Consider the following 15,000-nt stretch of genomic DNA (forward strand, 5'->3'; position numbering starts at 1 on the left):
CTCATCTGCACACGTGAGACACACAGGATTATTGGCGTTACGTGTTCATGTTGTGTGTGTGTGTGTGTGTGTGTGTGTCCACTTTGGGCTTTGAAAACGCTCTTCAGAAACACTACGGGTGACGTCACACACTACGCCCATGTTATATCCAGTCTGTGACTCCAGGACTGACCCGTGTTGGTGACGCTGCAGTCCTCGCTGCGCCGGCGCGTGTGGTAAATGATCACCACCCACACGAGAGATGTTCCCACCACGCAACACACCACGGCGATGATCACGATGCCCACGGTGGTCCAGCCGTCGTCCTCAGGCCCTCTCCCCGCCGCAGACCCGCCGGACACGCCCGGGTCACAGTTCGGGTTGGGAAGGATGGCCAAACGCACGTTCCCGCGCTCCGTTCCCAGAGGATTGGACATCTCGCACGTGTAAGTTCCCGCGTCTCCCTCGGCGGCGTCCACGATGATTAGCAGCTGGTTCCCCGCGGCGAAGAAGTGCCGCTCGGTCACGGCTAGCGGGCTGTCGTCTTTGGTCCAGTTGAGCCGGGGTGCCGGACTCCCGCCCGCGATACACTGCAGAACCGCGGTCTCGCCCGCCGCCACCGAGCGGTCCATCAGCGGGCGCAGGAACGACGGCGTCTCTGGAGGAGGAACGGGACGTTATGTTCGGGAGAGTGTTATCTCAGAATAAACCCGACCGGGTGATCAGGGTCAGGTCTTCAAGACAAACTTTAAGTTACGTTTTTAAAGCTATCTTGCTAAGCTAGATATAAAGAACGAAAGATTAGTTGTAAAGAGAGATATCTGCGCAGACTAACCCAGCACGGTTAGCGTAGCGTTAGCGGAGACGGCTCCCGCGGTGTTCTGGGCCGTGCAGCTGTACACGCCGATGTCTTCCGTCTTCACGTCCACCATGAAGAACACGTCGTCTCTCGGCATGACGTGCATCCGGCGCTCGCGGGCCGCTGGGAAATCCGTGCCGCCATCTTTCTGCCACGCGATCTGAGGAGACGGGTGTCCGCTAGCCGCGCACTCCAGTCGAGCCGTAGCTCCCGCGCGGATCGACAGATCCATCGGCATCTTGGTGAAGTACGGCAGCACTGCGGGGACAAAATCAGTTAGGGAAGACGAAGTGAAGAATGAGGCGAGTAAACTATCAGAAGATTTTAATTCTGAAGTGAACTAAGATTTCTCTTTATAAGAGTGCGTTTTGATTTGAAGACTCACTGTTGACGGTCAGCTTGGCTTTGCTGGAGTACGAGGAGCCGAAGTGGTTGGAGATCACACACTGGTATTTGCCCTCGCTGGAGAAGTCCACGGTTCTCAGCTGTAGTGTGGTGGTGTACTCCGTGACCTCCGTGACCTCTGTGACCTCCGTGACCTCGCTGACCTGAGACCGCAGGTGGGCCTGGTTGTGGATCTCTGCGTCGTTCAGGACCTCGTTGTCTTTCTTCCAGGCGAAGGTCATCGGGGAGTCGCTGGAACTGGCCGCCGAACACACGAAGGTCACGTTCGTGCCTTTAATGGCGGATTGTGTCTCGGGCTGAACCGTGATCTGGGGTTTGGGGAAATCATCTGCAGCGCACAACAACACACGCGTGATTAAAGAGCCTGAAAACTAAGCTCTTCTTTAAAGGAGTAGTTCACTTTAAAAAGAAAATTAGCCCATGATTTACTCGCCCTCAAGCCATCCTAGTGTATATGACTTTATTCTTTTATCCATCATAAAAGCGCATCTATCCATCATAAAAGTGCATCTATCCATCATAAAAGCGCATCTATCCATCATAAAAGTGCATCTATCCATCATAAAAGTGCATCTATCCATCATAAAAGTGCATCTATCCATCATAAAAGCGCATCTATCCATCATAAAAGTGCATCTATCCATCATAAAAGCGCATCTGTCCATCATAAAAGTGCATCTATCCATCATAAAAGTGCATCTATCCATCATAAAAGTGCATCTATCCATCATAAAAGCGCATCTATCCATCATAAAAGTGCATCTATCCATCATAAAAGTGCATCTATCCATCATAAAAGTGCATCTATCCATCATAAAAGCGCATCTATCCATCATAAAAGTGCATCTGTCCATCATAAAAGTGCATCTATCCATCATAAAAGTGCATCTATCCATCATAAAAGTGCATCTGTCCATCATAAAAGTGCATCTATCCATCATAAAAGTGCATCTATCCATCATAAAAGTGCATCTATCCATCATAAAAGTGCATCTATCCATCATAAAAGTGCATCTATCCATGATAAAAGTGCATCTATCCATCATAAAAGTGCATTTATCCATCATAAAAGCGCATCTATCCATCATAAAAGTGCATCTATCCATCATAAAAGTGCATCTATCCATCATAAAAGTGCATCTATCCATGATAAAAGTGCATCTATCCATGATAAAAGTGCATCTATCCATCATAAAAGTGCATCTGTCCATCATAAAAGTGCATCTATCCATCAAAAAAGCGCATCTATCCATCATAAAAGTGCATCTATCCATCATAAAAGTGCATCTGTCCATCATAAAAGTGCATCTATCCATCATAAAAGTGCATCTATCCATGATAAAAGTGCATCTATCCATGATAAAAGTGCATCTATCCATGATAAAAGTGCATCTATCCATCATAAAAGTGCATCTATCCATCATAAAAGTGCATCTGTCCATCATAAAAGTGCATCTATCCATCATAAAAGTGCATCTATCCATCATAAAAGCGCATCTATCCATCATAAAAGTGCATATGTCCATCATAAAAGTGCATCTGTCCATCATAAAAGTGCATCTGTCCATCATAAAAGCGCATCTATCCATGATAAAAGTAATTAATTCAGCTCTGCAGGGGTTAATAAAGGCATTCTGAAGCAAAACAATGAGTTTGTGTAAGAAAAATATTAATATTTAACACGTTACAAAGTAAAATTCTAGCTTCCTTTTCTTGTATTCGTCTGACAGAAGAAAGTCATATACACTAGGATGGCTTGAGGGAGAGTAAATCATGGGCAAATTTTCATTTGAAAGCGAACTACTCCTAAGAAAAAGCCGGACTGAACTGGGTGGATCACGTGACGCTCGCCCACTCACCGCACACAAACCCGTCCTGGGCGACGGCGAATACGCTTCTGCCCTTCAGCAGATGTGGATGGGCACAGCTGGCGTTCACCAGAGGAAGAAAAGCGTGTTCTGCCACCCACGGAGAAAACCACTTGAGCTGGCAGTCACACAGCAGACTCGATGTGTTCAGGAGCCTGACGGGCGACACGAATAATCACTGCAGGACCTTGAAAACGCTATATTTGCTTTCTAAATGTCAATCATTGGTTAACAAACAAGTATTCATTACATCAATGAGCTTCTGCATTCAATTATTACACTGTTAATTTAATACATTTTTAGCTGACTTTGTATATGTACATTTCTGAAATACAGTTTCCTCTGATAACTGAACACTGTAAACTGTAATGTGGACTCTTTCTGTAAATCTGCTTTGAAACTGTGTATTGTGAAAAGCGCTTTACAAATAAACGTGAATTTAATTTAATTGAACCATATTCACGAACACAAGCGCAGGTTGTGTTTTCATACTAGACTCATACAAAGTTGTCATTACACTATTCAGCACAAACAGGGCTACCATAATATATGAGCAACATGCATGTACATGTTTGTATTTTTGAGAGAATAATGTTTATGCATGGTTATTGAAAAAACGAAAAAAATTACGTTTCTGAAATAAGGCCACAAAACACATACTAAATATGTGTTCACTAGACTTTTGACTAATGGATGTTGTCGTCTAGAGTTTTTGCTTCAAAGTGATCTGAAAATCATCCTGCCTAATCATTAACATAAACAATATATTGATTTAAATTTTGTAAGACACGTTTTGTTTAGAAAGGCAATATGCGAGGGGGCGTGAATGATCATGAATAATGCTGGGATTCACACAAGACAATGACCCGCATAATGAGTGAGTGTGTGTGTGTGTGTGTGTGAGACCCCCTCTGGTGTTCAGAGGGATATGTTGTGTGTGTGTGTGTGTGTGTGTGTGTGTGTGTGTGTGTGTGTGTGTGTGTGTGTGTGTGTGTGTGTGTGTGTGTGTGTGTGTGTGTGAGCCTTCGCCAGGTCGCGTGCGGTATCAGTGTGATTATGGTGCCGCTGTAGTTCATACGTACAGCTCCGTCAGCTTCTTCATCTGAGAGAAAGCGTTGGCCTGCAGCGACATGATGGCGTTGTTGCTCAAATCCCTGTGATGCGAGGATGGAGAACACGTTAAGAAACTAACACACACCATCATCACACATTAAGGATCTGGAAGAGACTCACAGTTGCTCCAGCACGTCCAGGCCCGTGAAGGACTTCCTGGTGACCGATCGGATGCGATTGCCTTGAAGGAACCTGAGTCATAAATGGAGAACGGTGATAAAATATGAGTTATAAACATATTTGACAGGTTTTGTCCATCCTTCTGTTAGACTGTCACACACACACACACACGCACACACGCACACACGCACACACGCACACACACTTCTGTTAGACTGTCTCACATGAATTATGTTGAATATCTGTCAGCTGGTAAATTTAACTACACAATTAGATAATACCAGTTTAGCTCAACCAGTGACCAAGCAATGCTTCAGTGTGTTCAGTGTGTGTGTAAAAAGAGCATTAGCAGTTACAGACACACACTTCAGCAGAACATGACCAGCTCAACGTTTCGGAATAATATTTGGTCCCACATGTGACTGGTAGTCGCTGTATGAAGAATATTTGGGTGTAATATCTCAGTTTACTTTATTCTGCTCTCCTCACTTACAGAAATTAACTATAGTGTCCTGCACACACTAGTGAAAATATACAAAATTATATCTGGTGTCTGAATAATTTTTGCTTTGCCTGTACACTGAGATCACATGATCCTGTAAACCACTCACAGTTTCCTCAGATTGCCCAGAGCAGAGAAAGGGCCGTTCATGTCCTCGACGGTCCATGAGATCTCGTTACACTTCAGATCTCTAAAGCAGGAGAAATCAGAGGAGACCACAGTGTTAAAATCCACACTTTACAATATTTTATGATGGATAAATGCACTTTTATGATGGACAGATGCACTTTTATGATGGATAGACGCACTTTTATCATGGATAGACGCACTTTTATGATGGATAGATGCACTTTTATGATGGACAGATGCACTTTTATCATGGATAGACGCACTTTTATCATGGATAGACGCACTTTTATCATGGATAGACGCACTTTTATGATGGATAGACGCACTTTTATCATGGATAGACGCACTTTTATCATGGATAGATGCACTTTTATCATGGATAGACGCACTTTTATCATGGATAGACGCACTTTTATCATGGATAGACGCACTTTTATCATGGATAGACGCACTTTTATGATGGATAGACGCACTTTTATCATGGATAGACACACTTTTATCATGGATAGATGCACTTTTATCATGGATAGACGCACTTTTATCATGGATAGACGCACTTTTATGATGGATAGACGCACTTTTATCATGGATAGACGCACTTTTATCATGGATAGACGCACTTTTATCATGGACAGATGAACTTTTATCATGGACAGATGAACTTTTATGATGGATAGATGCACTTGTATGGACTTAAAAACAGAAACAGCCATTCACTGCCATTATAAAGCCTGGAAGAGCTAGGACATTTTTTTTATATAACTCTGATAATATAACTCAGAAGAAAGTCATATACATTAGGATGACTTGAGGGTGAGTAAATCATGGGGTAATTTTCATCTTTGGGTGAACTATCCCTTTAACACTAAACTGCACTGACAGCTCATTCACTGAAAATAGAAGTGTTGAAAGTATTCCAGGAGTTGGACTCACAGCGTCTGCAAGTTGGCGAGGCCTCGAAACGCTCCGTCGGCGATGAAGCTGACGCGGTTGTTTCCGATGTGGAGCTGCTCGAGGACACTGAGGCCGACGAAACTGCCTTCCTCCAAACGGGTCAGCTGGTTCCAGTTCAGATCACTGACAGACAGACGACAGATATATCAGTCAAGCGTTCAGCGCTGTGTTCAAACGTCACGGAAGAGCCACATGCTGTGTCTGACACACTTGGTTGGAAACTCACTAAAAAGTATGTTCTGTATAATATGAATGTGTGTAGTATGAATGAGATTAGGACGTTCTACATCTTGAGTCTAAAAAAAGCTTAAACTAGTCTGATGAAGAATTCATGTACAATAATTCTGTATTTTCAGATTCAGAATCATGAATATTTTTATTCTGGTGTCACTATTGAAAGATGAAAGAAGACAACGCAGCCGCACACACACACACGACTCCTGCGCAGGCATGATGGGTCAGAGAGAGACACACACACACACACACACACACACACACACACGACTCCTGCGCAGGCATGATGGGTCAGAGAGACACACACACACACACACACACACACACAAACACACACGACTCCTGCGCAGGCATGATGGGTCAGAGACACACACACTCACACACACGTGACTCACAGCTCGGAGAGTTTCTGGCAGAACTCCCACGCGTCGGCTCTGATGCGGATGATGGTGTTGTGCGAGAGATGAAGCTTCTGCAGCGTCAGGAGCCCGTAGAGCCAGCCTTTACTCACCTCCGTCAGGTTATTGTGCTCCAGCTGTCTGCTCGCACACACACACACACACACACACACACACACACACACACACACACACACACACACACACACACACACAGGTTTGTTGTGCTATACTTGTGAGGACATTCCATAGGCATAATGGTTTTTATACTGTACAAACTGTATATTCTGTCCCCTTACACTAACCCTACCCATCACACACACTCACTCACACACACACACACACACTAACAGGACTTCACTCACAGCACTTCCATGTTGTTGAGACCCCAGAAAGCCCCGTCCATGAGGCGTGTGATGCCGTTCCTCTGGATCTTCAGCGAGCGAAGGCCGTGGAGTCCGTGAAATGCCAGACCCTCGATACGCCGAACACGGTTCCTGCTCAGCTCTCTGTCGATCACACACACACACACACACACACACACACACACACACACACACACACACAGTCAAGAACAGCTCTCTGTCAATCACACACACATTATCTGGTGTTCAGAGGCATTTGTGGTGTGGTGTGGTGTGTGTGTGTGTGTGTGTGTGTGTGTGTGTGTGAGTTCACTTACAGGGTCTGCAGGTGGGGGAGCGGGAAGATCTTGGGCGGGACGGAGCTCAGCCGGTTCTTGTTGAGTTTTAACACCAGCAGTGAGTTGGACAGGTTACTGAAGCAGCCGTGCTCCAGCGTGGAGATACGGTTGTTATTCATCAGCCTGCAAACACACGATTCAAACTCAGAAGCCGTAGTAAATGATAGCTTTAGCAATAGATAATAAACTACTTCTGTTCCTTAGGCTTTTTGGAATCAGCTATATAAGAACTTAAACTAGTCTGAAAAGAGCTTAAACTAGTCTAAAAATAGCTTAAACTAGTATTAAAAGAGCTTAAACTAGTCTAAAAAGAGCATTAACTAGTATTAAAATAGCTTAAACTAGTATTCAAACTAGTCTAAAAAGAGCTTAAACTAGTATGAAAGCTGAGGGTTAGCATTCAGACAGTGTTGGAGCGTGAGACTCCATCAGGTTTCTGGAAAGCGGGTCAGCTCAGTGCAGAAGAAGGACTCACAGGTTTTTCAGAGGAAGAGGAGGAAAGTCCCCAGCCCGAACCTCCATAATATTGTTGTTGCTAAGGTCCAGCGTCTCCAGCGCGGCCAGCGAACCGAGCCGGTCCGACGAGATCCTCGAGATCTTGTTGTTTGCTCTGAAAATAGAAAGAAAGGCGTTTCAGAAAGCAGATTTCAGTGTTTCTCCGGCTCTGATGTCAGAACGCCTCACAACAGCTCACACCTGCCCTTGGGTATAGAAGAGTGTTATTTGGTTTATAAGGTAATTACTAACAAGGTATTTAAAACACAAAAAAACGCTGGCAATTACGCGGATGATGAAGCCCATTACCAATCTGATGATGGATTGGGTCGATCATGAGACTGAAGAATGCCTTCTTAAAACCTGACAAAGGGAAAAATGTTAAGGCATCAGTAACACAGCTATATAAGAACTTAAACGAGCCTAAAAACTAGACTTAAAAAAGCTTAAACTAGTCTAAAAAGTGCTTAAACTTGTCTGAAAAGAGCATAAACTAGTTTTAAAAAACTTAAAACTAGTCTCAAAAAGAGCTTAAACTAAACTTTAAAAAGATTAAACTAGTCTGAAAAAAACTTAATCTAGTCTGAAAAGTGCTTAATCTAGTCTGAAAAAAGGTTAAAAAAGACTTAAAAGCTTAAACTAGACTTAAAAAGCTTAAACTAGTCTATAAGAACATAAACAAGCCTAAAAGAGCTTAAAAAGCTTGTCTGAAAAAGCTTAACTAGTCTGAAAAGAGCTTAAACTAATAAATTAGCTTTAACTAGAATTAAAAAAGCTTAAACTAGTCTGAAAAGAGCTTAAACTAGTCTGAAAGAACACAACAGCTCACACCTGCCCTTGGGTTTAGAAGAGTGTTATTTGGTTTATAAGGTAATTACCAAACAAGGTATTTAAACACAAAACCCCAGGCAATTACGCGGATGATGAAGCCCATTGGCTCGGTGAAAGCGGCGCTGACGAGCGCAGTAATGTCCCGAGCCGAACGGCAGAGCAGGAGCTGCTTGTGTTAGAAACAGGACCGGCACAGAGACGCCTTTGTGTGGCACATTCCCCGGACCTCCAGATCTGCTGTGTGCCTGTGCAGGAGAAGCGGAGCGTAATGAGCAGCTCATCCCGAGACATCCTCAACACCTGCGCAGACACACACCAAACATCGCCACAAACACACCAGTCCAACGTCTCGGGCCGGTACCATCTATAGCCTAATGTTTTGCTGCTATGAAGAAGAAGAAAAAAGCTTTTTTTTTTTTCTTTTTTTTTACATTTTCTATTTTTATATATTTTAAAATGTAATTTATTCCTGTTATAAAAGCTGAATGTTCAGCATCATTACTCCAGTCTTCAGTGTCACATGATCCTCCAGAAATCAGTGTAATATGATGACATTTATGATTATTATCAGTTCTATTCCAGATAATGCTGTTCTTTTGAACTTTATATTCATCAAAGAATCCTGAAATATAAATGTAAATAACTGTTTTTCAACACTGATAATAATCATAAATGTGTCTTGAGCATCAGATCATCATATTACACTGAGTTCTGGAGGATCATGTGACACTGAAGACTGGAGTAATGATGCTGAAATCACAGCAATAAATTACACTTTACTGTATATTCACATAGCCTTTTTACATTCTAATAATATTTAACAATATTACACGTTTTTTTGTATTTTTAATGATACAAACACAGCCTTGGTGAGCAGAAGAGACTCTTTTAAAAACATGAAACATCTTCCCGATCCAAAACTTTTGACTGGTCGTGTAACTCAACCTAAAAATGCATTGAATTACAAATAATTTTCTAATATATATTCTCAGTTTCTCATCGCCAGCTCAAGCCAGTAATCTAAACCTCTACGAGTCCTTGCTCTTGTTTAAGAAAAGCCCACAATGAGAAACACAAGGCACACAGAGGCATGCTGGGAAACCTGTGAAGTGAAGGGGGACCGAGTGGAAGGTGTTGAGAGAGCGAGACAGATAAAGACACGGGACGTGCCGGAGCAGATCCCGGGAGACGGACGTGTGAACCATGGAAAACAAGGAAGGCTGGAAGTTTGACGAGAACACGTTCGTCTCCCAGATGCAGAAATAGGCTCGTGTGCATCAAGAGTCTCAGTCCTAGTTCCTGTTTATTACCTCGCCGTCATTCCTCATGACAGAATAGCCATAAAATAACCAGACACATCTCTGTGTGTGTCTTCAACATCTGCTGAGTGTGTGTGTGTGTGTGTGTGTGTCATCCCCCCCTCCTGCTCAGCGTTCACACACACAAGTGGCTCATTGTGTCTCTCTGCCGCACAACTCAAATTTGTTCAACCAATTTTCAGCAAATAAGGTTGTTACACGCCGTTAGTTTAATCAGCGCCAGAGTCTGAGCGGGATATTTTTAGTGCCGCGAGCCGAACGCCAAATCCTCACGACAAACATATTTGTGACACACATGGAAAACTTTTCAGAATAAAGTCGATTGAGAAAGCAGCGCTGTGAATGTTTGGCACGTCAGCACATTATGAGTTATTAGACGCTTGCTGAATTTCACAACACAGACACTTTCCACAGTGTGTGTGTGTGTGTGTGTGTTTCTGGCAGATGAGACTGAAGGGAAAAAAGTTAAGTTGGCTCTGAGATGAGCAGACACACACACACACACACACACACACGGTCTGAAACACATTAACCAACTCAATTTCAACATATTTTCCTCATGTTGTAAAGATCTGCTTTACATTAATGAGTCCTCAAACTGAGCTGAGCGGGTCGAACACAGCTTTTGACATCATCTCGGCCGCTAATGCAGTATTTCAGCTGAAATTCAATGGAAAATAGTTGAGATTTCCAAGTGGTTCCGGTGAGTATTTGTCAGATAATCTAAAAAAGTGCTTTACGAGAGCTTGAAACAAACAAAAAGAGATAAAGCTAGACTAAAAGAGCTTAAATTAGTGTAAAAAAACAACTTAAAGTTCAAAATAGTCTAAAAAGCTTCAACTAGACTAAAAGAACTTGATCAAGTCTAAAAGAGCTTCAAGTACATTAAAGTAAAAGAGCTTAAATTAGTCTAAAAACGCTGAAACTTAACTTAGAAAAGCTTAAATTAGACTAAACATTTTTAATATAGACTAAAAAAGTTGAATACTACACTAACCTGCACTAGACTAACACAGCTTAATCTAGTCTAAACACAACAATATTCAGCTGAGAAATTCTGTGGGATATAGTTTGTATTTTAAATAACCATATGATCATGACTATTGTGAGATAATTCAGACCATTAAATACTTTACAAACATAAGAATCGGTGAATCGAATCTCCCAGCCCTACTATTTAAACATACAAAATAATTATACACACACACACTAGGGCTGGGCGATATGATGATATTATCGTATATCGACGATGTCTCGCAAGCATCGCGGTGTCGATTATATCAGTCGTTTCTAGATGATAATCGTCGATATAGAAAAATGACATAGCCTATATTTCACATAGCCCTATAGCTATACACATTTATTCACATGCAAGAATATGAATGAAATATTGTTTTATAGGCTAGTTAGGATTAGGAATATCCTTAGTTCATTTATAGAATCAAATAAACATGAATAAACATCAGAAGAATTGTTGTTTCAACCACAGAAAGACGTCACACTCCTTTCTTCAAGTTCTAATATCCCCGTAAACACAGTCGATACTCGCTGCACCATTAATGATGATCAACAAACAAAGGAAAAAGAAAATAACTCCCTGAACTTTTGTAACTTTAACTAGATTAATATTGTATATGCCCGTGTTTCGGTGCTGCTCTAACGGCAACATGAGTGTGTGTAGCCGCGACCTTGAGATGCGTTCCCGGTCACACACCCTTTATCCTTACATTCGTAATTTTGTTAAACATTTTTTCTGGATTTCTTGATCTTTAAATTATTTTTATTTTATTCATATGCTATTCGTTTTTATACAATTTTGTTCTGCAGACGAAAAAAACTAGCTAACTATCCTGTTAATTCAGAAAAGCAGAGATATATCCAATTAAAACTAAATAATATAATCAAGTAGCCGAGGCCTATGTTATTTAGGTTTGCAGGCTAATAAAGTGAATGCACATAGCATAATAAATAGGCCTAACCAAAAAGCACAAACATGACCATTGTAATTAAAATTAAAATTACGTTATATTGAAGAACTTTCGTAAAATAATAATAATAACCAAATATAACTTTTAATGACTGCTGTCTCTAAATAAATAAAGCTATAATTTTTATTTCGTATAGGCTTAAAGGGATAGTTCACTTTAAAATTTAAATTCTGTCATCATTTACTCACCCTCAAGTTGTTTCAAACCTGTATGAATTTATTTCTTCTGCTGAACACAAAGGAAGATATTTTGAAGAATGTCGGTAACCAAAAAGTAGTCTGTACCCATTGACTTCCATAGTAGGAGAAAAAAAGACTATGGAAGTCAATGGCACCAGTTAACTGTTTGGTTATCGACATTCTTCAAAATATCTTCCTTTGTGTTCAGCAGAATAAATAAACTCATACAGGTTTGAAACAACTTGAGGGTGAGTAAATGATGACAGAATTTTAATTGTAAAGTGAACTATCCCTTTAAGGAGACCTTGGAACTCTAAGACCAAAAAGGAGGGGGGGAAAACCAGTCTTTGCTCATGAAGAACGAAAACATTCGCTTTTAATTCCTAATTTTAGACAAATAACAAATATAGTAGTTTAAATACAAGTTTAAAAACAGCGCTACATATTATTAGGAAATGAAACTGATCATCATTAAATCAGGCGATAGCGCCAAACAGGAAAAAAAGAGAAACATCGGACCTTATGAAAAACAAATAGGCAAGACTTGCTATAACATCAACATGCACTATTACATCACCAGACGGTCTTCTGCTCAGTTCAGCTGTAGCGTATTTAACATTTATCCTCGCGAAATAACAGCCAAGCTAATGTTTTATACTCGCTTAAGCTCAAACTAACCAAAGTAAAACCTTTAACGTTTCAATCATTCAATTAAACTAATTAAATCCCAGGCTATCATGAGAGAAACTGCAGCTAAACTCAACATGACTTTTTAACGGTGTATGTCGGTAGCGTTGACTCCGGCGGGGCGTGTTGGGGGCGGGGCTTGAGTAGACGATATTTTTTAAGGCGATTATCAATACAATATTTTGTACATATCGCCCAGCCCTAGTACACACACACACACACACACACACACACACATATTATGTGTAAACACAGGATTAATCGAACAAACACACACAAGAACGATGTGAACGCCACTCTGCATAGCATCTTAAACTAAAACACACCATCTTTACTTGGGTTACGTGTTCTCCAGTGTAAATACAGCCAGTGATACATGCGCCGCAGAGTAACTGGGACTGCAGTGCGTCCGGGTCTGGCGTATCGAATCCCTCCTCAAACACTCGCTCAGACTGAGCGTCTCTGGCGTGTGACCCGTCAGCCCAGCGAACACAAGCGGCACCGGCCCCACAGCTGGCAGTGATTCACCCGCCAGCACCGCGGCTAATCCAGCGATCGCACAGGCATGAGCAGTTTAAGAGCCGCATGCGCGCGTGAGGAATTAGCCGGAAAATTCCACCGTCAGACTTTCTTGATCCAATTCATAATGCAGGTTTCAACACCCCAGCAACCCTCATCTATCCTGATCCGCAGACAGCGCAGTGTCAAGCTAGCATGAGATGTGTCCAGCGTCATTAGATGTGCCGCTAGACTAAACACGGCTGGGGGATGTTAATGGAGTCGGATGTTTCTGGACGGTGTTGTATTTAACACTCAGATGAAGCTCCACACCAGCGCCGTCACTAGAGGTCGACCGATAGTGGATTTTACCGATAACGATAGCTAGGTTGGGCCATACTTGCCGATAACCGATTAATGAACCGATAGTTTTTAAAATTGATACTGGATAAAAACAAACATAACACTCCAAGTAAAACAGTGCTGAACTTTATTATAAAAATAAAAAAAACTGTATTGAACCATGAAAACATGCTAAATGAAATAAATATATAAATGTGAATAAATATTTAAGTCAATAAAAGACATTCATTCAAACTGAAACAAAAAGTAATACTCTAAATAACAAATAAAACCAGTTACATTCAAAATGTAACTATTTAACTGTTCTTTTCAAGCCAACTTAATTAATAAAAAAGTAACAAAATTTGTATTAAAGTGAAGATGAAAAAAAAAAAAAAAAAACGAAATCGAATGCTTTTCTGATTCGTTTATGTTTCTGTCGGCTGTATGAACATCAGTTTGCTTACGTCTCTAGCTTTAAATATGCAACTTCTCTGCATATTTAATGCATAAAAGTGACCAGCTGGATATGAACTAATGCAAATATAGAGGTAACAATTGTGACATTAAACATTCGGGTCGGACTTACGTTTATGTTTGTCAGTGTTTTAACCGCTTGAGGTACTACTAATGTTAGCGTCCTCTCGGCCTCGAAGGCAAACAAACTGTTGTGCTGTTCTTTCTCTACTAATGCAGCATTTAGTCAACAAATTAATCACTTTATAATGATATGACAATGTACTGTATACATACATTTGAGCTGTCGGTGCTTTAAACGCGCATCTGATGTCAGCGCTCTCCACGCAGCATACTCTCAGTGCAGCACGCAGCATCACGTGTCGAAATAAACAACACGAGGCGATAGTTTTTATTACACCTCTAGAGGCCGCTCTTGTACTGCATCATGCCAGCAGACCCTTCTCAGCTCTTACACTCTGTAATGAATGACAGCGCGCGCTTCTCAGCCGCTCCAGCAATGGACGCAACCAGGAAAAACTATCGGTATATATTTTTGCCGATAACGATAGTTCCACCAGTCAACAATCGGTGCCGATTAATCGGCAAAACCGATGAATCGGTCGACCTCTAGCCGTCACACACAAGAGACCCACAAACCCTGCCAAACTGTGTTCTGCGTCCGGGAGGAAATACCACACACACACACACACACACTCAGAAATTCACTCCAGACGCTCTTCACCAGGGAAATTAATGTTTAGTTATTATGCCATTTTATGCCTCACGTTTTCAAGAAGATGAAATGTGCCGGAGAACCATGAATAATCACTGATATGACTGAGGAATATTCCACAAAACAGTTTTGACTCGGATTAAAAACATTCTCAAAACCACCTCATGCTAATCCAACCAACAACGTTGTTTAAACCCAAACTCGC

General features: G+C 41.5%; 1 protein-coding gene across 3 annotated transcripts in view; it reads right to left on the bottom strand.

Moving 5' to 3' along the window:
* The window catches only part of lrig3 (leucine-rich repeats and immunoglobulin-like domains 3), a 28,683-nt gene that overhangs the window by 2,200 nt on the left and 11,483 nt on the right, over positions 1–15,000 (bottom strand). For all 3 annotated transcript variants that reach the window (XR_013798935.1, XM_079623177.1, XM_079623176.1), the window contains 13 exons: positions 7,740–7,874; positions 7,244–7,387; positions 6,927–7,070; positions 6,559–6,702; positions 5,909–6,052; positions 4,956–5,036; positions 4,345–4,416; positions 4,194–4,265; positions 3,103–3,266; positions 1,224–1,571; positions 815–1,096; positions 173–637; positions 1–5 (listed from right to left, as the gene is read on the bottom strand). The exon at positions 1–5 is cut by the window's left edge and continues 151 nt beyond it. Coding sequence is in view for 2 of the 3 variants with exons in the window: in XM_079623176.1 (XP_079479302.1) it covers positions 1–5; positions 173–637; positions 815–1,096; positions 1,224–1,571; positions 3,103–3,266; positions 4,194–4,265; positions 4,345–4,416; positions 4,956–5,036; positions 5,909–6,052; positions 6,559–6,702; positions 6,927–7,070; positions 7,244–7,387; positions 7,740–7,874 (2,200 nt within the window). In the remaining variant the exon portion in view is untranslated. The remainder of the gene's footprint in view (positions 6–172; positions 638–814; positions 1,097–1,223; positions 1,572–3,102; positions 3,267–4,193; positions 4,266–4,344; positions 4,417–4,955; positions 5,037–5,908; positions 6,053–6,558; positions 6,703–6,926; positions 7,071–7,243; positions 7,388–7,739; positions 7,875–15,000) is intronic.

The sequence above is a fragment of the Phoxinus phoxinus genome (assembly GCF_949152265.1).
Source record: "Phoxinus phoxinus genome assembly, chromosome: 9".
In the NCBI taxonomy this organism is placed as follows: Eukaryota; Metazoa; Chordata; class Actinopteri; order Cypriniformes; family Leuciscidae; genus Phoxinus; species Phoxinus phoxinus.